Here is a 23,558-nt window from a genome sequence, read left to right on the forward strand (position 1 = left end):
GCCCATCAAACCTCTGCATAAATAATCATTTACAGTTCGAACTAGCTACCAAGCCAGGAAGACACCGATTTACATTATGCATAACAAACACCGAGACATTAAAAACCATTTAGCAACGGGACAACTGCCCAAAAACCAGTTAAGGTGAACGGCTATAATCACCTTAACTAGCCCGCCAAAAATCAGGCAAAGAACTAACCCTGATTTGGCGCACAGATAACAAACTCAAAAACCAGTATAATTGTAGGCCCTCCGGTAACCAAGGCATCACACAGTGGCATTCAACCGGAAGGCTCACGGAACATCACGGCGAGGGGACACGGTGGGGCAGGCTCGACTGAAGACAACAAGGCTGCAACTGCAGCCCGACACGAGGACTGACCATGAGCGTTGTAACAAAGGGCCGGGTAAACCATACCTTCAGATCATTACCACTACACAGGTAATGATCTAGGCCAACGCGACCGAGCCGACACCAAAGACCGCCAACCGAACCCCAGCCGCAACAAAACTCGACGACCAGACCACCACCAGAACAAAACCCGAAGTTTTCCACTCTACAAGCTAAAGTACCCAACAAAGACTTTATTCCCTATTTCTAACTAAGGAAAGGTACTTACCCAGACAAATCCACAACCGCGCCCTTACCGCATCAGCGGACTCCACCCAACTGAAGAATCTTCGCAGATTCTAAGACTGGGACCACGTGGCAACGGTAGGCCCCAAAGAGCGAACCCCAAAATGCAACCGGCTTAACTGACAGGATTCGAACGGTCAAGAAACCCCTATTGGTGAGCATAGTCCCTGGCCCCTCTTAGCACAATTTAGTTAGATATTGGGGGTGGGACAAGGGTAGGGGGATTATTGTGAATTTTCCCTCGTTGTGCCAAGTGTTCCCCATTCTTAATTAAGTGTACTCTTGAATGTCTGTAACTACTCCAGTAATCTAAGTGTGTAATTTTATTGTGACTCTAATAAACACAGTTTTCTTGTACCAAACCAGTTGTCTGCTCCAATTTTATATCGCAGCCTGTACCTAAGTCCGGAGTCTAGAACCCAGGGGTGTGGGAGCGATTCGAACCACTCAAAACAGTTATGGGCAAAGCTTACTCAACACACCACCCCCTACAGGGAGAAACTATTAAATGTTGGTGTTCAGAGAGACTTGGGTGTCCTCATACAGGAAACACAGAAAGTTAGCATGCAGGTACAGCAAGCAATTAGGAAGACAAACGGCATGTTGGCCTTTATTGCAAGGGGGTTCAAGTACAAGAGTAATGGAGTCTTACCACAATTTAACAGGGCTTTGGAGCGGACGAGGGCACACCTGGAGTACTGTGCAGTTTTGGTCTCCTTATCGGAGGAAGGACATACTTGCTTTAGAGGTGGTGCAAGAAAGGTTCACTAGATTGATCCCTGGGATGAGAGGGTTGTCCTATGAGGAGAGATTGAGTAGATTGTGCTTATATTCTCTGGAGTTTAGAAGAATTAGTGGTGATATTGAAACATCTGAAGGGGATTGACAGAGTAGATGCTGAGAGGTTGTTTCCCCTGGCTTGAGAGTCTAGAACTAGGGGCATAGTCTAAGGATAAGGGGTCAGCCATTTAAGATGGCGATGGAGGAGGAATTTCTTCACTCAGAGGGTTGTGAATCTTTGGAATTCTCTACCCCAAAGGGCTGTGGATGGTGAGTCGTTGAATATATCAAGGCTGAGATGGGTAGATTTTTGGACTCTAGAGGAATCAAGAGATATGGGGATCGGGTGGGAAAGTGGAGTTGAGGTCAAAGATCAGCCATGATCTTACTGAATGGCAGAGCAGGCTCGAGGGGCTAAATGGCCTACTCCTGCTCCTAATTCTTATGTTCTCTCCTTCTGAATCCATGCTGATTTTTTCTTACAAGGTTAGCAGTTAGAAAATGTGATATACTGGCAATTAAATCGGTTCAGGTATATATCAGCACTCTCCGATACAAATTCTGGCAGCCATGGTTTCAAGGACAAAATGCATTGCCTTCCGGTCATCAGAGATTGTAACTTCAGATCATTCCTCCATGCTTATTTAATTGAGCTATTGCTCATTAGGTTATAGAAATTAATAGGTTATAAAGCAGAGACCAACCTATGCTACGTTGGATGGACGGAAACTCCTCCATTGTTGTCAGCAGCCATGGAGCCTTAACATTTGGGTATAACTTTTAAAAAAATTGACAAGCCAAAAGTATTGAAAAATAGTCACCACCTTCAAGATGATGTTTAACTAGTTCATGTGGAGGATAAACACCAACACAGACTTGTTGGGCCAAATAGCCTGCTTCCATATTGTAATTACTATGTACCTCCAAGTGCTATTGGAATCAAACAGTGGAAGAACTTAGATGGGTGCCATAGATGCTGTTCATGACAACTTAGAAAAAGTCTGACCCAGTGTTATAGGAGGAATGTACAAGTTGTTCAACAGAGTCGAACTGGCTTGGAGTCCAAATTGGATGTGAAAAAAATTACATAATCATCTTATGGCCTAAACTCGTGAGACTGAAGGCAGCTGAATGTACTAGATCACTCATTAAAAGAGAAGACGAGAGATTGAAAGATATTGGCAGTACTCCTGCATTACTTAATATTGTTCAGGAGACAAAGATTTGCTCGAAAGCACAGCACTAGATTGTCCAATAAAAAAAGAAAATTTGATACACAAACATTATTCAGCTGAAGGCATTAAATCTTTCTCCCATTAATGGGTAAAGTCAACTTATCTCCTTAAAAGGTGATTCTAGTGATGTGAACCAGCAACATTTCTAAGAACCATAACACATAAAAGATACTTTTCCTTTAGCAAGAAGTTAATGATAGTACATACATTTTTAAAAACTTAATAGTTTACAAACTTACATTTTAAAAGAATTTTTAGGGGACAAACTATCAATTTTGACTTCAGGTCATTGAATCTTCACCCCATGATCCAAGGTCGCATTAGCTGGAATTATGAAGAAATCTAAATTATAAAAATGTCAATGTTCTTTCTAAAGAAATGTTTCTTTCTGCTTGAAAATTCAGTGTACAGTCTACTTTTTTTGCATTCACCCGACGCAGCTTGAAAGGAGGCAACTGTGTAGAAGTTCACCCCCACATGTAGAATGTACATTGACTAGAATGACAGGAGAAGATTATGAGACACTATTTAAAAAAAAAAAACAAGTATTGTATTCATGGATGAAGTTTGAAGATCAGACTGAAGACACAGCAAAGTTCCAAAGCTGCTTCCTTAGTGAAGTGTAGACAGCAAAAGCAAATCTCCTCACACATGTCCAACGGTGGCAGGGTGTATCGACCCAGCTCCTTGGGTAGGACAGGTCAGAGCAGAGCAAACCAATTCAATGCAGGAGGGCTGGTCTATGGTCATTCCTGTGGAATGCGTCCTCGTCTTCTAGCTCTGACTGCAAGAGGAATTCCAAAGGGCCATCTTAGGGTGCTTAAATGCAGATTTAAATTTTCTTCAATGCTAGGTAAAAAAAACCAGAAAATAAATCAAAAATGCAAAAATAAACTGAATACAAAAAACAATGCAACAAAAGCAACCCAACAAAGTAGTATCACACTTACCGACAAGCTAAGCACACCTTGCAAGAAATTCTGAACTACAAACACAGCCATTTCTGACAGACCTTCAGTGATGACGTTACATTTCTGGGCCAAACCACACAAAATTGCAGGTAGGGAGTGCTACCCTCATTTACATAACTTTTGAAGCCTGTCAAATGGCAGCAGCGAGAGCCTCCAGCGATCATTGCGCAGCCTTTATATATAAAAAAAACTGAGCTACAAGGTTTACTGTGATTTTCAGTCCTGTCCCCTCCTCTCCCTATCCATTTCCCCCCACCCACCCCGCATCCCAATGTTGGCCATCCAATTAGAATATTTCCCTTTACACTCCCTCAATAAGCAGATATGTGATGCCCAAAAATCCTACATCTGAATGCCCAATAATGATGATCAGCACATAACTCCTTCTTGTGGCTGCAATGTTTGAATGAGATAACCATCTGTATAACTGGCTATTGAGATATTTCAGTAACAGTCTAAAAACACTGGCTTGTGACTCCAATGTACAACCCAGAAATGTCAGAACATGGGTACCCCACAGTTGATGTCTGGTGTCCTCAACCAGCAACTTCAGTAGGAAATCAGCTATATAGCTAAGAGGTATCTGCTATTACATTATCAAACTTAAGTGGATCCCTATAATGTATATAAATGTGAATTGTACATTGTGGGGGGAAAAAGAAAAATGAAAATATATCCTGAATGGTTAAATTCTCAAATGGAATAGGGCAGGAGTGTTGAAGCAGTGGTTCTAGGGCAACTGTGGCCCTCAAGTCTTTGTAACTGAAGTCCAGGTATCTCAATCCTATTTTGCTTATAATTCTTATTCTATTTTTTACTGTTTGAATTTTGTGGGTCTGGAGATTTGGGCATAGTTGTTTTTAACAGTGTTCCTTTATTGATGGATAAATTCTAAACAGAAGACCAAGATGTAATGGTGCAGAATTTCCTGAACAACACGATCTGCGATTTATGCCATAAATTATGCTATTTCTATCCCTGATCTTCCCATTGTAAACTTACTCCAAAATTTCCTGGAAAAGTAATTTTAATATGTTGCCATGAGCATAATGGTGAATCAGGGACCTCAGATGTGACACAGGCAATGGCTTACCCCATCTACATCAATGAATGAATTAAGCAGATCAATATTTATGACCCGAGTCAAAGAATTCTGAATTTCAAATCCTTTCACAATGCTGAACTTGATCACTTGCAGAAAATTGCTCGAGTTATGGACACACTCAGCTGCTGTATTCAGTTTTCAGGAATCTCTGAAATTCGTCAGAAACTGACAGCACGCCGTTTTTCCAGATCCTTCTGCAGCCAAACCCTAAGGGAACTGCTAGAGGCTGCCGACATAAATCTAAGTTTTTTTCTTTTTAAACTTACCTTTATGTGGAGCCAGGAGGAGCAGGAGTGCTCTTTCTGGTTGCACATCATTACTGTGGGTTGCTGTTGGCCTACACTCGTACCCCTCCCATTCGTTGTCCCCTCCTCCAAAGACCTACCCGAGAGCCGCTGCCAACATCTCAGTCGGCCCAGATTAGTGCCGAGGAAACCTGCGAGTTGCCAAAGGAGGCCCGACAGGCACCCACAGCTCACCGGAATTATTTGGATCAGGCCCGAGACCCAATTTTGAACGAGCCTTGGGCCTCTGGCTTCTGGTCCTCACTGCGAGCGCACTGACCATTTTGAGCCCGTAAATGAGAAACTATTTTCTCCCCCAATCTCACTTTCATCAATGGCAGGAGTAGCTACTTCAGTGCCCTACACTATGCACACAACATACTAAACCAAACACACAATGAAGTGTTTTGCTGGGTTTTAGCTAAGAATTAAAAATATCAAGAGCAGGGACTTTATTTTACTTTAATCAATTATTTTGAACTCATGAATTTAAATAGATTCACCTGTGCTATTATTTTTCAGTCTAAAAGGCTGCAGCGAGAAAACTGGCCTAAATCCAGGAAATTTGCGATCACCATTGAATTGATTGAGGGGCAGAGCTATGATAAATTTTACACTGTTTCGGTGAGGATATTGGTGGAGTGGCGTAAAAGTCCCAGGAAATTCTGGTGCTGTATAAATAATGGTGTAACTCACTTACCCTATAAATTCCTGAGATTTTTGTGATGTAAAACAATCCAAATGCCATCTATCTGCCATTCCAATGGCACTCCAAGAAACTCTGGGCCATTACTGTCAGCATCAGATATATGTGAATTTAGATTTATATAGGTGTGGTCCCCAAGCCTCTGTGCTACACACCTCTGTGGCCCACTAAGACATAAAGATTGAACACCCTGAGGACCCTGTCACTTGTCACTTTAATTCTCCATCCTACCACTCTGACCTCTCTATCTTTGGCCTGCTACATGGTTTCAATGAAGCTCAACACAAGCTCACGGAACACCACCATCTCTTTCTACTAGGTATTTTTCAGCCCTTTGGCCTCAACATTGACTTTAAAAACTTCAGATCTTAACTATAGCTCCCATTTCTTACTGGCAGGAATTGCTGGCAGTGTGGGATGGGTATACCGGCATTTCTGGGGAAGGAGTGGGTTGATGTTTGAGGTGAGAACCACCACTGCCCCCCATTGGGACACTGTGCAGCCGAGGTGGTCTGCACCCTTGGTGTTGATCTGATTTTTTCTCTACCAGGCTGTGGACCACTGGAGCCTGCTCCATTTTGCCAGTTTTCATGCTTCCCTTTCTACCTGCCTGTCCTGACCACTTTAGTTATTCACGCGCACTTCATTTCTTTGATTTCTTTCATTATACCTCCTATTGTCTAATGCTAATATCATGTCTACCAGTTAACCATCTTCTGTTTTCCACTTAAGCACTTTACAGGGTGATTCTATTTCTTTTCCTATGTGTATGGTTATGTTGGGTTTTCCCCCCCCCCCCCCTCAGCCGGTTCTGTTCCTTTTTAAGTGCTATTCATTTGTTAATACCTTTCCGTTCTGATGAAGAGTCCATACCCAAAATGTCTTATCTGTTCCATGCACACATGCTGCCTGACCTGCTGAGTGTTTCCAGCATTTTCTGGTGCTGTGCTAAGGGAATGTAGATTCTGCAGCAGACTGTCGGTGCTATAGAGGGCACCCAGCCACCAAAGGACGGAGAGGATGCAGACTCACCCAAAATGCAGGACATTGGTGCAGAAAACACAAGGCCACATTGAGTGGCAAACACCTGGCAGCAACCAAAATCACTGTAATGGATCTTACTCCCAAAAGTTGCTGAATATTAGATATCATGGATTCATATCACCATTAATTTCTAGGACATTAATTTCTGATAAAGGAAATATGTTCCACTTCCTATACAAACTAGCCAAGAGGACCCTCACATTTTTATCCTATAATCACTCAATTAATAGCTATTAGCAATAAAAATGTCTCTTAGTGTTTCACTCACTCATCACACAAGGTATGATTGAGCTGGTGTGCCATTTTATCTCAGCTCTAGTCCTTTTTCAGAAATTCCCCACTTGTCCAGTGTTTGGTTCCCACTCTGCACTTGCCAACTACATTGATCACAAGTGCACTGTGCCAGAGCCAAACATGGAGCAAATCATGGCCACAGCAACCGAAATGCTAAACAAAGGGGGGGGGGGGGGGGGACAACATGGGGGTGGGAGGGAAAGAAATTCCTTGCTAGAAGTTTTGCGGTAGTTTCTTTAATCCTGGTATTGCGGAACACAAGGGGCCCTGATTACCAGAATTGACACAAAACAGGCTCAGGGATTATAGAATTTACCTGGAATGAGTGAATACTTTTGTTTTACTTAGTTGCTACAACTGTTACAAACAAACCCCCCAGGACTTCAGTGAGTAAATGCCATTCATGGCATTCGTGATATTAAGATTGCAAATATAATTCCTGGTCTGTGTGGAGATATCTGTTCTTAGCTAAGATTCCCACTATTGATCAGTATCCAGTAATCTACTACTAGAAAATGCACAAGTGTGGGTGTTGGATGAGAAGAGAATCAACCTCCGCTGTAATGCCCCCTATAGTTGAACAGTCTGCCAACACACACTGTCTGGGTTTATATTCAAATAATGTATACAGGATACGTGTAGAGAAAGCACTTTTTAATTATGCTCAACCGGAGAGCAAAAGAGTGAAGAAAATAAACACGTCTTTGCCATTGTTACCTTCTTTTTCCTCCAGGTTCCATTCTCCTACATCTTGATCTTTCACAGGCCCCATGCCACTTTTCAGCTTTTTCTCAAGAGTATACAACTGCTGCAGCTCTTTGTGAAGCACACTTTCAAGCTTTTTATTTTGTTTCAAAAATTCTTTGAATGTATTCAAACTGTTCAAGTGCTTTAAAACAAAACAATGAATGAGATAGTGAAATACGCAGTCAAGAGAGTAAAAGAGGAAAAGATACATTATACATTTTTACTTTCTCTCAGAAACAAAATTTTCTAAAAAAATTGTAGATATGCATACCTTACAACAAATAAAAATTACATTTTCCACTGACAGCATCAAGGTAAACACATATAGATTCTGAGCTGATGCACTCAGACATCCATAAATAAAATAATATTTTTGTTAACAACTTGGTATTGCAAGGATCATTTCTTTAAAACCATGAATGTATGATTACTCTACCTGTGCAAGCAAAGCCTCCTGTTCCTCCAGTGTGAGACACAGCTCCTGCACCCATTCTCTAATAAGTTCTAATTCAACATTAAAGATTTCTCCAGCATTGATCTCCTCATCTGTGAGCTTCAATGCAGTATCCACTGCATCGGCTCCTGTTATCTGAACTTGCCAGTCGGATGATGCAATCTATTGGTCCAACAACAGAACCTGTCTCAAATTATACATGAAACTACACATTACCTTGTTAACAATTAATCTTTAGTGTTAGTTATTACTGTGAACGTGCAGTTCAAAATGGCACAAGCAGAGGTCTAAAAGTAAGTTATTATTTGACCCTGTAGAAAAGTCACCCACATTTATGCAACCTGGCCTCATAATTTAACCCTTTAAGCCCTGGTAATCATTTTGATAAATTTGCGCTTCACCCCTTCCAAAGCCAATATATCCAGAAACATGAAGGGAACAGTTGGGAGGCAAGCTGATGCTGGAGAATGGGATTGGATGCTCCGAGTCAAAGTGGGTGTTTACAGAACCAGTAGCTAAATTGTTTGAAACATTCACCTCTCCGAGTTTATTGCGTGGTTGTAGAGATGGAAGGTGAGGTTGGCTGGAATATCCCATGACAACCTTTTGGTTTTGGTAATCCAATTGGCTGCTGATAACCATCTGACTGATCACATGGTTAGCACTGAACAATCAAAAAGGAAATAAGAGCTATCCAATCATATTTATTCATTTGCACTCTCAATTTTTTTAAATGACATTTACAATTATAGGATTTATAAATGCAATTAAACATATTTCTAATTGATACATTTTAATATGCATAGTTGTATTTACACTATTAATATATAATTTTTTCATATTTATATAAATATAGTTGTATACATTTCTATAATTACATATTTCTAATTTGTATACATTATATATGTAGTATATATTATGCATGTTTCTCATGCGCACCTATTTCTAATTATTTTGTAATCAGTGCCAGAAGCAGGTGCTAAACACAGAGATTCATTTAACTGCAAGAAGTGTGCAACACACATTTATTTATTTAGGTTGCATGCACAAATTTATTTCTGCACCGAGGTATGCAAAGACACAAATTTATCTATCTACCTGCAACAAGTGGAGCACCCGACTTATTTATTTACTAATTCTTTATCCATGGGCAATGCCACAGGAGATCAACTAATAATTTTTTTTAATTGCCCACTATATTTTTCTTCACTTTACAACTCAGATGCTTGAAGCAAAAGTGGTTCTGAGGTTGAGCCTTTATGGCAAGCACTGGCTTTATAAGTACTCAAAGTAATATTACAGTAATTGTTTAAAAAAAACTTGTTTCATAAAAAGTATTTATATTACAGTTACCTCTTGTATCATTTTGTTTGCTGCTTTTGCTTCAGAGATGTGTTGAAATTCCTGCAGAAGTACAAGGATCTTCTGTCTACAGTTATCTAACCATTCTGCAGACACGCTCATTTCAACAGAATGCATCAGATCATTGCGACATTTAATTACCTGAACATAAACATCAGAATCATGTGTCGGTATAAATTAACATTCAGTGTTTCTGCATCCAACAGAATGCACCATTCCATAGCAATGTGTCTCCAGTTACATAAAGTTCACAATCAATGACATAACTAGACTTTTAAATTTGGGTGAACTTTAGATCAAATATTGTTCACTCAAATTTAGAAGTCTTTAAGAAAAAGTAGTGTGCATCATAAAATGCGCTTCAAGGCTACAGAAGTTGCTCTGACAGGCTTGTCAGGCCTCCTCGCCGTTTTACTTTTGCTGTTAAAGACAATTCTGGGGGGGCGCATGTGGCGGAGCCACTAAGGGACTCCGATCAATTGTATATAATTCCCTTTAATAATATGTTAGCTACAGCCTGAGTCTGTATCTTTGTTTTCACTGTTTACATGTACAGAACGCGATCACTTTAATAGCGCGGGTAAATGCGATGACGTCACGCTGTTCATAATGTGATCCCCCACCGGTGGGAAAAACGTGATGACGTCATGACATCAGCCAGGGGACTGCCCAAGCAGTCCTCGTGGAGCCTCCGAACTGACTAGACCTATATTCGATGTTCTCCTGTAATTATCCGTTAAACTCTGTTAATTTTCATTCCACCTCGTTTATTTGATCGCCTGAGTGGACCTCAATCTTTTGATAGGAACTAGACATTCCTACACATGAAACTTAATTTTAGATATTCAAGTGCAGATCATCACTACAAATATATCAGTAAAAACAGAATAGTTAAATGTGAGGTGGAACCCCTAAGAGGAGACGATGGGCTGGATATCAATATGAAGGCAGCTTCCGAGCTGGGGGGTGGAATTGCATAGGCGAAACCCGGAATTCAAATGAGTGGGTGGGAATCTGCAATCTCAACTAAATTGTGCCAATTAACTTCTGGGTTTCGCGTCTCCAAGCTGTGCAGTGGACGTGATGCACACCCGCATGATGCGATCTCAGCTGTATTTAAAGGGACAGTGCACAAAATGGAAATTGGAGGTGTTCAGGATGGACGGTGGACATAGAGCAAAGGCAACACCCAGATTCAATGACGCATTGCTGGAATTACTGCTGGGTGCAGTCAGGAGCAGTAGGGATGTACATTCCCCAGCGACAGGAGGAAGAAACCTGTGGCTCTCACCAAGAAGGCATGGTTAGAGGTAGCTGAGGTGGTGAGCACCAGCAGCAGTGTGCTCCGGTCTTGGGTGCAACTTAGGAATGAAAACTTAGGTCATGAAAAGTGAGGCGAGTACGTTTGCTGAATCAACGACATCCTGTAAGCTCCCCCACACCCACCCTTTCACTCTGTCTTGCTAAGTGTTCTCCAGCACATCACTCCTCACACCCACTCAACGTTCAGCAGCACCCAGCCTTCACTTTCTATGCATTTTATCACCTCCCCATGTTGCCACTTCCCCCAATCCTTATGCAATGTGATGCATCTGTCATACAGTCACCCTCATCGAATGCATTGCATCCATCGGGTGAATACCTGACCCTCACTCACTCACGGGTCTGTTTTTTCGCCCCTTGTAGGAGATGAGAGTGCAAAACGCCAGGGAGAGGGACAGGACTGCAGGTGAGCCACCACACATAGTCCAGCTTACAGATGCAGAGGAGAAGGCCCTGGAGATAAGTGACACATCTGCGTCCCTCAGTCGGAGATGGAGAGACAGGGCGTTCACAGAAAGCTGGTGACAGAATTACAAATATTTCTGACACACATACGCTGACTTTATTTCATCAATGACTGAACGGTGATTGTCAAGACTGTGACTTTGCCACGACTCAATCATATCCCTTTGTTTTGTTTTCCAGGGTCTTCACATGTACAAGTGTCACAAGAAATCCATGAGGATGATCCCGCAGAGGACCTCATTCCTTTGGAGGGTGTACTGTCACAGGAGGTACAGCTATGCACCAGCGCAGATACTCAGACTTCAGTGGGTCCAGTTAGACAGTTGGGTTTTCACCTGGTGATTCACACCTCACAAGCGAGCACGAGCAGATACTGGTGGCAGAGACAGCTGTAGAGAGTCCGCGTTGGGGGAGCGCAATCCTCTCCAAGCGCTGCTAAGCTGGACACAGATGCTGAACCCCAGGGGCTATTGTTGAGGAGAATGCTAGAGGTGCATCAGCAACTTAGCCAAGTACTGACAGACGTGCCACACACACTCTCCACAATAGCAGAGAGGATGGAGGAGTCCAACTCGCTCGCTAGTGGATTGGTGACACAGGGAATTGTGAGAATGTCTGCCATAGACAGAGCGGCCGCCTCCATGCAGCTTCAAGCACGGCTCTTGAATGAGTCCATGCAGGTCGTGACCACAGCCGTGCAGACTTTGGATGCCAACTTGTCTGCCACCTTAAACTGGATGACAGATTCCTTATTTGTGGCCTTACAATGCATCACTGATCTCCACCAAGCTGGTCTGAAGCAGAGTGGTAGGAGCGACATGGCACTGGCCCAGGAGAGGAATGATAGTGAAAGGGGACATGGAAGTGGGAACTCCACTCAAAGCGCTCCCACTTCTCACCCGTGGACCCCACCCCATCCAGTACTCGACATGCTGCCTCATCTCCTGATGGCCGAGTCTGCCCCTGTGCAGGTGCAGCAGTCTTTGGCGGGGCCCTCGGGGGCTCCAAAACCCCGAGGACATAGGCCAAAAGCGTCTCAGCAGTCAGGGCAGGGATCTGGCAGCCTGCCTCAACCTTTGCTGACGCCACACAGGATGTAACATGTAGAAGTGCTGGGAAGCACAAGTTCACCAAAGGTCTGCACATGGGTGTTTTTGACAAATGTTGTTGTTAACTTTTTTTTTTATAATGCCACATAAAATTTATTGATTAGCACCACTTCCACATCTTTCTCATTATTGCATCCCGAGTGCCAACTCGGCTTTTTCTTCTTTCATGATGAATGTCAATACATGATGGGACCCATTGGGCGGATGTGCAATGGGCGGATGAGTGTTGAAGGACTGTTTAGTGCAAGAGGAGGGGGGTTGGTCCTAGTGGCGGGAAGCAAACTGCAGGATTTCATTTCTTAGGTTTTACATGAGAACAACCTTCACGATATTAGGGCAACTAGTGGGGTACCGCAAGGATCAGTGCTTGGGCCTCAGCTATTCACAATCTACATCAATGATTTGGATGAGCGGACCAAATGTAATATATCCAAGTTTGTTGATGATACGAAGCTGGGTGGGAATGTAAATTGTGAGGAGAATGCAAAGAGGCTTCAGAAGGCTAAGTGAGTGGGCAAGAACATGGCAAATGAAATATAATGAATATGGAGAAATGTGAAGTTATCCACTTTGGTAGGAAAAATAGAAAAGCAGTGTATTTTTTAAATGGTGAGAGATTGGGAAATGTTGGTGTTCAGAGGGACCTGGGTGTCCTTGCACACGAATCACTGAAAGTTAACATGCAGGTACAGCAAGCAATCAAGAAAGCAAATGGTATGTTGGCTTTTATTACAAGAGGATTTGAGTATAAGAGTAAAGACGTCTTACTGCAATTATATACTGCACTGGTGAGACCACGCCTGGAGTATTATGTACAGTTTTGGTCTCCTTACCCAAGGAAGGATATACTTGCCATAGAGGGAGTGCAACATAAGGTTCACCAAAATGGTTCTTGGGATGGGGGGATTGTCCTACGAGGAGAAATTGAGTAGACTAGGCCTATATTCTCTAGATTTTAGAAGAATGAGAGGTGATCTCATTGAAACATACAAAATTCTTACAGGGCTCGACAGGGTAGATGCAGGGAGAATGTTTCCCCTGGCTGGAGAGTCTAGAACCAGGGGTCACAGTCTCAGAATAAGAGGTCGGCCATTTAAGACTGAGATGAGGAGAAATTTCTTCACTCAGAGGGTGGTGAATCTTTGGAATTCTCTACCCCAGAGGGCTGTGGAGACTCAGTCATTGAGTATATTTAAGACAGAGTTCGATACATTTTTGAATATGAAGGGAATCAAGGGATGAGGATAGTGCAGGAAAATGAAGATGAGGTAGAACATCAGCCATGATCTTATTGAATGGTGGAGCAGGCTCGAAGGGCCAAATGGCCTACTCCTGCTCCTATTTCTTATGTTCTTATGTTCCCAGGCAGCAATGTAAGCGGCTGGTGAGGCAATGGATGCCCCATCTTCATCCTCCTCCTACTCCTCCATATTCTCCTCATCCGAAGATGAGTGGTAAGACCCTTTGTCCTCCTCCACCTGCAATCCTCTCTGCTGTGCAATGTTGTGCAGGACTCGGCCCACTACTATCATTCTGGAGACACTCGCTGGTGAGTACTGAAGGGCGCCTGCAGACCTATCTCGGCACCTGAAGCGTATCTTCAGCATTCCAATGGCTTGCTCGATGACACACCTAGTGGTCATGTGGCTCATGTAGCTCTCCTGCGCCTCATTGGTGGGGTTCCTCACAGATGTCATGAGCCAAGTGTGAAGGGAGTATTCCTCGTCTCCTATGAGTCAGCCCTCAAGTCTGCTTCCTGGAACGAACAGGTCTGGAAAGTTGGACTGCCATAGTATGAATGGATAATGACAGTTCACAGGGAATCTGCTGCAGACCTGCATGAACCTCTTCTTGTGGTTGCACACCAGCTGCACATTGAAGGATGAATAGCCTTTTTGGTTTATAGTACTCGGATTGCCATGGGTGTGCAGTCGATGGCACTCTGTACCTGTGGGAATACATCCAGAGAGGCGAATCAGAGTGCCCGCTCATTCTGGTGATTATCATCACTGGGCAAGTTTACATAATTGTCAGCCCTGGCAAATAAGCCATCAGTGACCTACCTTATGCATTTATGTACAGCCGACTGGGAGATCCTGGATATGTCTCTGGTAACGCCCTGGAAGGATCCAGAGATGAAAAGGTTGAGGGCGGTGGTCACTTTCACAGCCAGTGGTAATGTGTAGCCACCAGGTCTGTCACCACTTGACGTGACAACCTCAACCTGCGGAAGCACTACTCTTCCGAGAGGTCAAGGATGCTGAGCCTCTATCTGTAAACCGTGAGATGTGGGTAGTGCCTCCTGCGACCTTGGACCCTCTCCTGTGCACCTCCCTTTTTGCGCACCGCCCCTCCTGTGCACTTGGGGGGGGGGGGGGGGGGGGCGGGGGAAGAGAGGAAAGGGAGAGCAATAGTGATAGGGGATCAGACAGGCGTTTCTACGGCCGCAGATGTGACTCCAGGATGGTATGTTGCCTCCCTGGTTCCAGGAGCAAGGATGTCACTGAGCAGCTGCAGGGCATTCTGAGGGGGGAGGGTGACCAGCCAGAGGTCGTGGTCCATATCCGTACCAATGACATAGGTAGGAAGAGGGATGAGGTCCTGCAGGCAGAGTTTAGGGAGCTAGGAAAGAGCTTAAAAAATAGGACCTCAAAAGGCAGTAATACCAGTACCACATGCTAGTGAGTACAGAAATAGGAAGATAGAGCAGATGAATGCATGGCTGGAGAGATTGTTTGGAGGGAGGACTTTAGATTCCTGAGGAATTGGAACAATTTCTGGGAGAGGTGGGACCTCTACAAGCCAGACGGGTTGCACCTCAATGGGAACGGAACCAATATCCTCGCGGGAGGGTTTGCTAGTGCTGTTGGGGAAGGTTTAAACTAGCTTGGCAGGGGGATGGGAACCCAAGTATAGAGTCAATAGGGAGGGAAGAAAAACTGGAATTGGAAAACAAAAATGTAGAAAGTAAATTTAAACGACAGAGGAATCAAGGGCTAGATATTAGTCAACAAGGAGGTTTGCCTGTACTAAATGGTATCTACTTCAATGCAAGGAGTATAGCGAACAAGGCAGACGAGCTGAGGGCACAGGTAGATACTTGGGACTATGATATTATAGCTATTACAGAGACGTGGCTGAAAGAGGGGCAGGTATGGCAGCTCAACATTCCTGGTTACAGGATTTTCAGACGGGATAGTGAGGGAGGTAAAAAGGGAGGGGGGTTGATTAAAAAAACTATTACAGCTGTGAGGAGGGATGATATGTTGGAGGGATCATCAAACAAGGCCATATGGGTCGAATTGAAAAACAAAAAAGGGGTGATCACACCACTGGGAGTGTACTACAGACCCCCAAACAGTGAGAGGGAGATAGAACAAATATGTAGACAAATTTCTGAGGAGTGCAAAAACTATAGGGCAGCAATAGTAGGGGATTTCAACTACTCCAATATTAACTGGAATAAAATTAGTGTGAAGAGTATAGAGGGTGCGGAATTCCTAAAATTCATCCAGGAGAACTTTTTTAGCCAGTATGTAGCAAGCCCAACAAGGGAGGGGGTGGTTCTGGACTTAGTTTTAGGGAATAAAGCTGAGCAGGTAGAAAGCGTATCAATGGGGAAGCATTTTGGTGCTAGTGACCATAATTCTGTTAGATTTAAAGTAGTTATGGAAAAGGACAAGAATAGACCAGGAATAAAAATTCTAAATTGGGGAAAAACAAATTTTGCTAAGCTCAGAGGGGATTTAGCCATAGTGGACTGGAAACAGCAACTTGAAGGTAAATCAGTGTCAGAGCAGTGGGAGGCTTTCAAGGAGAAAATCCGGAGGGTTCAGACCAAATATGTGCCCTTAAAGAAAAAAGGTGGGACTAACAAATCTAGAGCCCCCTGGATGTCTAGAGACATACAGGGTAGAAGAAAAAAAGGGAGGCGTATGACAGATACCAAGGGCTAAATATTCTAGAATCTTTAGAGGAGTACAGAAAGTGCAGGGGTGCAATTAAAAAGGATATTAGGAAAGCAAAGAGAGAGCATGAAAGATTCTTGGCAAGTAAAATCAAGGAAAACCCAAAGATGTTTTATAAATATATTAAGAGTGAGAGGATAACTAAAGAAAGGGTAGGACCTATTAGAGATCATGAGGGTAATCTGTGTGTGGAGGCAGGAGACGTCGGTAGGGTTCTTAATGAATACTTTGCATCTGTTTTCACAAAGGAGAGGGGCGAAGCAGACATTGCTATCGGGGAGGAGGAGTGTGAAATATTAGATGTAATAAACATAGCGAGAGAGGAAGTATTAAGGGGTTTAGCAGCTTCAAAAGTGGATAAATCCCCAGGCCCGGATGAAATGTATCCCAGGCTGGTAAGCGAAGCAAAAGAGGAAATTGCAGAGGCCCTGGCCATCATTTTCCAATCCTCTCTGGCTTCAGGTATGGTACTGGTGGACTGCTAATATGGTACCCTTGTTTAAAAAGGGAGAAAAGGATAGACCGAGTAATTACAGGCCAGTCAGCCTAACCTCGGAGGTGGGAAAGTTATTGGAAAGAATTCTGAAGGACAGGATAAATCTTCATTTAGAAAGACACGGATTATTCAAGGATAGTCAGCACAGATTTGTTAAGGGAAGGTCGTGTCTGACAAACTTGATTGAATTTTTGAGGAGGTAACAAGGAGGGTAGATGAGGGTAGTGCGGATGATGTAGTGTATAAGGACTTTAGCAAGGCTTTTGATAAGGTTCCACATGGCAGACTGGTCACAAAGTTAAAAGCCCATGGGATCCAGGGCAAAGTGTCAAGTTGGATTCAAAACTGGCTCGGAGACAGGAAGCAGAGGGTAATGGTTGATGGGTGTTTTTGTGACTGGAAGGCTGTTTCCAGTGGGGTTCTGCAGGGTTCAGTACAGGTACACTATCCCTTATCCGAAAGCCTTGGGACCAGCTGAGTTTCGGTTCTCAGAATTTTTCGGATTTCAGAAGGTATTATTATAAGACTGGGAAATTTGTATTTAATATAAATTGTAAAAGTTCAGGCTACCTCTTGCGACTGTTCCGTGTCTCATTCCCCTTCCTGCTTCTCTGGAAAGCCGGATATTGGCTGACTCCTACTAAGCTGGCCCGCAAATCAGGTCGGGGGGGGGGGGGGGGGGGGGGGGGAGAAAAGAATATCGGACGGGCCGCGGTTCAGGTCGGGGGGGGGGGGGGGGGGTCAGGGTGGGGTCCCGGGGGGGGGGGGTGGTCGGTGGGGGGAGAAAAGAATATCGGACGGGCCGTGGGTCGGGTCGGGAGAGAAAAGAATATTGGTCGGGTCGGGTCGGGGGGCAGGGAGAAAAGAATATCGGACGGGCCGCGGTTCGGGTTGGGTCGGGGGGGGGGGGGGGGGGGGAGAAAAGAATATCGGACGGGCCGCGGGTCGGGTCAGGTCGGGAGAAAAGAATATCGGACGGGCCTCAGTTCGGTTCAGGTCGGGGGGAGAAAAGAATATCGGACGGGCCGCGGGTCAGGTCAGGGGAGAAAAGAATATCGGACGGGCCGCTGCAGCTATCGGACCGGCCGCTGTATTGTTGGGTTCACTCTCCCGGTACCTCCTCCACACTGCCCAGCTCGCCCTGCAATCTCCTACCCAGGAGGGAACTCTGTGACCCTCTGCCCTGCTCAGCGTAAGTCGTGCGCCACTCTGGTCATGTCGTGCGCACGACTTACGCTGAACAAAAAAACTTTCGGTTTTTAGAGGTTTTCGGAAGTTCGGATAAAGGATAGTCTACCTGTACTAGGTCCCCTGCTTTTTGTGGTATATATCAAAGATTTTGATTTGAATATAGGGGGTATGATTAAGAAGTTTGCAGATGATACTAAAATCGGTTGTGGTTGATATCAAAGAATGAAGCTGTAGACTGCAGGAAGATATCAATAAATTGGTCAGGTGGGCAGAACAGTGGCAAATGGAATTTAATCCGGAGAAGTGTGAGGTAATGCATTTGGGGAGGGCTAACAAGGAAAGGGAATACACATTAAATGGTAGGACACTGAGTAGTGTAGAGGAACAAAGGGACCGTGGAGTGCATGTCCACAGATCCCTGAAGGTAGCAGGCCAGGTAGACAAGGTGGTTAAGAAGGCATACGGAATGCTTGCCTTTATTGCATAGAATACAAGAGCAGGGGGGTTACGCTTCAACTGTATAAAACACTAGTTAGGCCTCAGCTAGAGTACTGCGTGCAGTTCTGGTCACCACATTACAGAAAAGATTTGATTGCACTACAGAGGGTACAGAGGAGATTTACAAGGATGTTGCCGCGAGTAGAGAATCTTAGCTATGAGGAAAGACTGGATAGGCTGGGTCTGTTTTCCTTGGAACAGAGGAGGCTGAGGGGAGACCTTATTGAGGTGTATAAAATTATGAGGGGCATAGATAAAGTGGATAGAAAGGACCTATTTCCTTTAGCAGAGGGGTCAAAAACCAGGGGGCACAGATTTAAAGTAATTGGTGGAAGGTTTAGGGGGAATTTGAGGGGAAATTTCTTCACCCAGAGGGTTGAGGGGATCTGGAACTCACTGCCTGAAAGGGTGGTAGAGGCAGGAACCCTAACCACATTTAAAAAGTACTTGGATGTGCACTTGGGATGCTCTAACCTGCAGGGCTACGGACCAAGAGCTGGGAAGCGGGATTAGGCTGGATAGCTCTTTGTTGGCCGGAGCGGACACGATGGGCCGAAATGGCCTCCTTCCGTGCTGTAACTTTCTATGATTCTATGATTGTTAATCCCAACCCAGCACGTCATCGCTGCCGTAAATGGTGATGGTCTTCCTCTTCTGATGTGCTGTCAAACACGTGCAATGCACCTTCTATCCTGATCTTGTCATTTTGAAAGCTTCCAAGGTTGAAAAAAGCTGTATCCACACAAGCATCTCTGCCAAACGCTTGCCGGAGGGAACTGAAACACCAGCTGCAATAAGTGATCTTTTATTCAGATGGGACAATGACAAGTTTAAATACCCACCTGAACTGCTGCTCAAACTCACCTCCGTTTCCCTGGTCAATTTGCAAAGACCTCAGTAATGTCTCCCAAGGACATTAATTGAGCCAATAATTACCAGTCAGCCTACAATAATTAAATCCCCAACTTCGGCAAGTAGGTTTCTCGTCGGCATCCCAACGCACCTCCGTTAAACCCAGAAATGGAGCCGGGTTGCGCTCCCGATCGAAAAATCTAAAATTTTAACTCTTTACCCGCCTGTTCTTGAGGTTTAAAATTCCCCCCAGTGAATTAGTAGAGAATAAGTAGAAATTGGCAGGGATACTTAACAAGTACTTTGCTTTAATGTTTACAAAGGAGAAGGCGGTTGTGGAGAAGGTGAATCCTGAATTAATTAGAAGTGAGATGACAAATATCATAACAACTAAAAGCAAAAGTATTAGAGAAGTTAGTTAAGCTAAAGGAAGACAAAACGCTGGGACACATCCAAGGATCCTGAGTGAAGAAATAACGGTCCTAGAAATTATACTTCATGGACAAAAAGCAAAATACTGCGGATGCTGGAAATCTGAAATATACTTCAGGGTTTTATTGAGAGCGGATGTGTGCTGGAGAACTGAAGAGTGGCCAATGCAATACCCATTTTCAAAAAGGGAGATAGAGCTAACCTGCATAATTACAGGCTGGTTCATTTAACATCTGTGATAGGAAAAATGTTGGAATTTTTAAAATAAAGATGAAATCACTAAATGTCAGAATGAAGAGAAAATAAATTAGAAGCAGCCAACGTGGCTTTCAGAAAGGAATATCGTGTTTGACAAACCTGATAGAGTTCCTTAAGGAGGTGACAGATATGGTGGATAGAGGAAATGCAGTAGATGTGGTGCATATGGATTTTGAGAAAGCTTTTAACAAGGGTACCACACAGGGGACTATTGGAGATGATTTATGGTCATGGAATTAAGGGAAGGGAAACAAATTGGATTAAGACCTAGTAAGAGGGGAGGAAACAGAGAGTAGGAATTAAGGGCAGTTTTTCAGAGGGGTTAGAAGTGGGTCGAAGTGTCACACAGGATTCTGTTCTGGGTCCGCTTTTGTTCACTGTGTCTATCAATGATTTGGATACAAGGCAAGAGAGAGTGGTGTTCAAATTTGCAGGTATAGTAAATAATTGAGGACCAAAAAAATCTGCAAGGGTATATTGATAAGATGGTGGAATAGACAAAAAATGGCAGTAAACGTGATGTGGCATGTTTTGTTTAAAAAAAAAATTATACTTTGAATGAGGGAATGCTGGATGATGTGGAAGAGCAAAGGAATTGGAGTTCAGGTTCACGAGACATTAAAAGCAGCAGATCAGGTGGATAAGGCCATAAAGAAAGCTAATGGAATACTGTGTTTTCACAGAAATCACAGAAACCCCACAGTGCAGATAGAGGCCATTTCGGCCCATCGCGCCTGCACCGAAACATATCCCACCCGATCCCCGTAACCCCTACACCAACACATATCCCACCCTATCCCCGTAACCCCACGTATTTAATCCCCCTAACACTAAGGGTCAATTTATCATAGCCAATCAACCTAACCTGCACATCTTTGGACTGTGGGAGGAAACCGGAGCACCCGGAGGAAACCCACGCAAACACGGGGAGAATGTGCAAACTCCACACAGACAGTCACCCGAGGCCGGATTCGAACCCGGGTCCCTGGCGCTGTGAGGCAACAGTGCTAACCACTATGCCACTGTGCTGCCCTATGGCAAGAGGTATAGAATATAAATTTAGAGATGAGATATAATGGAGAATCTATATAAAACCTTAGTAAGACTACAGTTGGAGTACTGAGTACAGTTTTGCAGCTCTGCGCTATAGAAAGGAGGTTGAGACAATAACAAGGATACGCCGTAGATTCACAAGGATACTGCCTATGGTAAGAAAGATTTGAAAAACTGGGGCTGTTTTCATTAAACCAGAGGAGATTATGGAATGATTTGATAGAGGTGTTTAAAATTATGAAGAAATGGAATGGAGTAGACAGAAACAGACTGTTTCCATTGATTGTGGGTCTAGAACAAGGGGACACAGACATTAGGCTAAACCTAAGAGATTTAAGACAGAATTTAGGAGAATTTTTTTTTTACAAAAAGGATTGAGAGACTGTGGAATGCATGACTGGAATTATTGATTGAAGCAAAGACCACATCAACATTTAAGAATAGGTTAGATAGATGGTTGAAGGAAAGAGGGATAAAGGGATATGGAAATAGGGAGGGTACACGAGATTAGGACTGCTGTTCATGAGGAGGATAAAAGCCAACATGGACTAGTTGGACCAAACGTTTGAAGAGATATTTGAAAACAGGAGTGAGGTGGCAAGGCGGAGAGTTCCAGAGGGCAGGAGCATAGATCATACTGCACATCCTAATAATCCATATCCAATGCAAAACCCACTCACAATATACAAAGAGGGCAAATGTAAAACTGTCTCACTAACAATTATACTTCAAAATTCCCCAGTAGTTTAGGGAGTAAATGCCATCACCTGGTTGGTACTGAGTGAGACAACAGCAACAACAACTTGTATTTATATAGCGCCTTTAACATAGTAAAACGTCCCAAGGCGCTGCACAGGAGTATTTTGAGACAAAAAAAAAAGACACCGACCCACATAAGGATAAATTAGGGCAGGTGACCAAAAGCTTGGTCAAAGAGGTAGGTTTTAAGGAGGGTCTTAAAGGAGGAAAGAGAGGTAGCGAGGCGGACAGGTTTAGACAGGGAATTCCAGAGCTTAGGGCCTAGGCAACAGAAGGCACGGCCACCAAAGGTTGAGCGATTATAATCAGGGATGCTCAAGAGGGCAGAATTAGAGGAGCGCAGGTATCTCGGGGGGGTTGTGGGGCTGAAGGAGATTACAGAGCTAAGAAGGGGCAAGGCCATGGAGGGATTTGAAAACAAGGATGAGAATTTTGAAATCGAGGCGCTGCTTAACTGGGAGCCAATGTAGGTCAGCGAGCACAGGGGTGATGGGTGAACGGGACTTGGTGCGAGTTAGGACACGGGCAGCCGAGTTTTGGATGACCTCAAGTTTACATAAGGTGGAATGTGGGAGGCCAGCCAAGAGTGCGTTGGAATAGTCAAGTTTAGAGGTAACAAAGGCATGGATGAGGGTTTCAGCAGCGGATGAGCTGAGGCAAGGGCAGAGATGGGCAATGTTACGGAGGTGGAAGTAGGCGGTCTTTGTTATGCTGCGTATATATGGTCGGAAGCTCATTTCAGAGTCAAATATGACACCAAGGTTGCAAACAGTGTGGTTCAGCCTCAGACAGATGTTAGCGAGCGGGATGGAGTCAGTGGCTAGGGAACGGAGTTTGTGGCTAGGACTGAAAACAATGGCTTCGGTCTTCCCAATATTTAATTGGAGAAAATTTTTGCTCATCCAGAACAAGCAATCTGACAATTTAGACACCGTGGATGGGTCGAGAGAAGAGGCAGTGAGGTAGAGACAGACCAGAAAGAGTCAACAATCATTTCCCATTTTGTGCTGAGTAAGCGGTGCAGAGTCAGGCTGGCAGACAGGGTGCTACGATTGACGATACAGCTAAATCTGGGGAGTGAGGGAAGGGAATTAAGCCAGTGTTGCTACTCCTGATCACTTTCCAGTGAAAGTAGTCATGTGTGGACATCAAGTGAGGCTTGGTTGAAATATCACCCACAGTCAAATAGCCTGGAATCACTCAATCTAGACTCAATGAAAAATGGCTGAGGTATCAGAAAGCTGTCAGCACCCATTGATCCATACCCTTGAATCAGTATCGTCAGGAAGGGGAAGAAAAATTGGACAAAAAACACTGCTTTAAAAAAGGGAAATTTTCAAGCAAAAATGTCACCTCAGCATTACGATGACTGTTGGAAAGCATTTAAAGTTTGCTCTCATGCTTCATGATATCAGCTGAACCTTAGCTCATAATTATATTCCTATATAAGTAAAGGTGTTAAAGCATTTGGAGAAAAGGCAGGGAATTGGGATTAAAAAGGGCAAGAGATGTCATGGTTTACAAAAATGAAGGAG

At 43.9% G+C, this 23,558-nt stretch overlaps 1 protein-coding gene across 3 annotated transcripts in view; it reads right to left on the minus strand.

The window, feature by feature from the left end:
- Positions 1-1,220: 1,220 nt before the first annotated feature.
- LOC147107549 (uncharacterized protein CXorf38-like) overlaps positions 1,221-23,558 on the minus strand; it is a 44,377-nt gene continuing 22,039 nt past the window's right edge. Inside the window, exons 3-6 of one of the 3 annotated variants that reach the window (XM_086006646.1) lie at positions 9,611-9,760; positions 8,240-8,419; positions 7,774-7,945; positions 1,221-3,501 (exon numbers count right to left, since the gene is read on the minus strand). In XM_086006646.1, coding sequence (XP_085862772.1) covers positions 3,485-3,501; positions 7,774-7,945; positions 8,240-8,419; positions 9,611-9,760 — 519 coding nt within the window. In that variant the 3' untranslated portion in view covers positions 1,221-3,484. The remainder of the gene's footprint in view (positions 3,502-7,773; positions 7,946-8,239; positions 8,420-9,610; positions 9,761-23,558) is intronic. The other 2 variants (XM_086006645.1, XM_086006647.1) reach the window with 2 other exon arrangements.

This window comes from Somniosus microcephalus, chromosome 14 (genome assembly GCF_052327205.1).
Source record: "Somniosus microcephalus isolate GS21.2 chromosome 14, FLI_Smic_1.0, whole genome shotgun sequence".
Classification (NCBI taxonomy): Eukaryota; Metazoa; Chordata; class Chondrichthyes; order Squaliformes; family Somniosidae; genus Somniosus; species Somniosus microcephalus.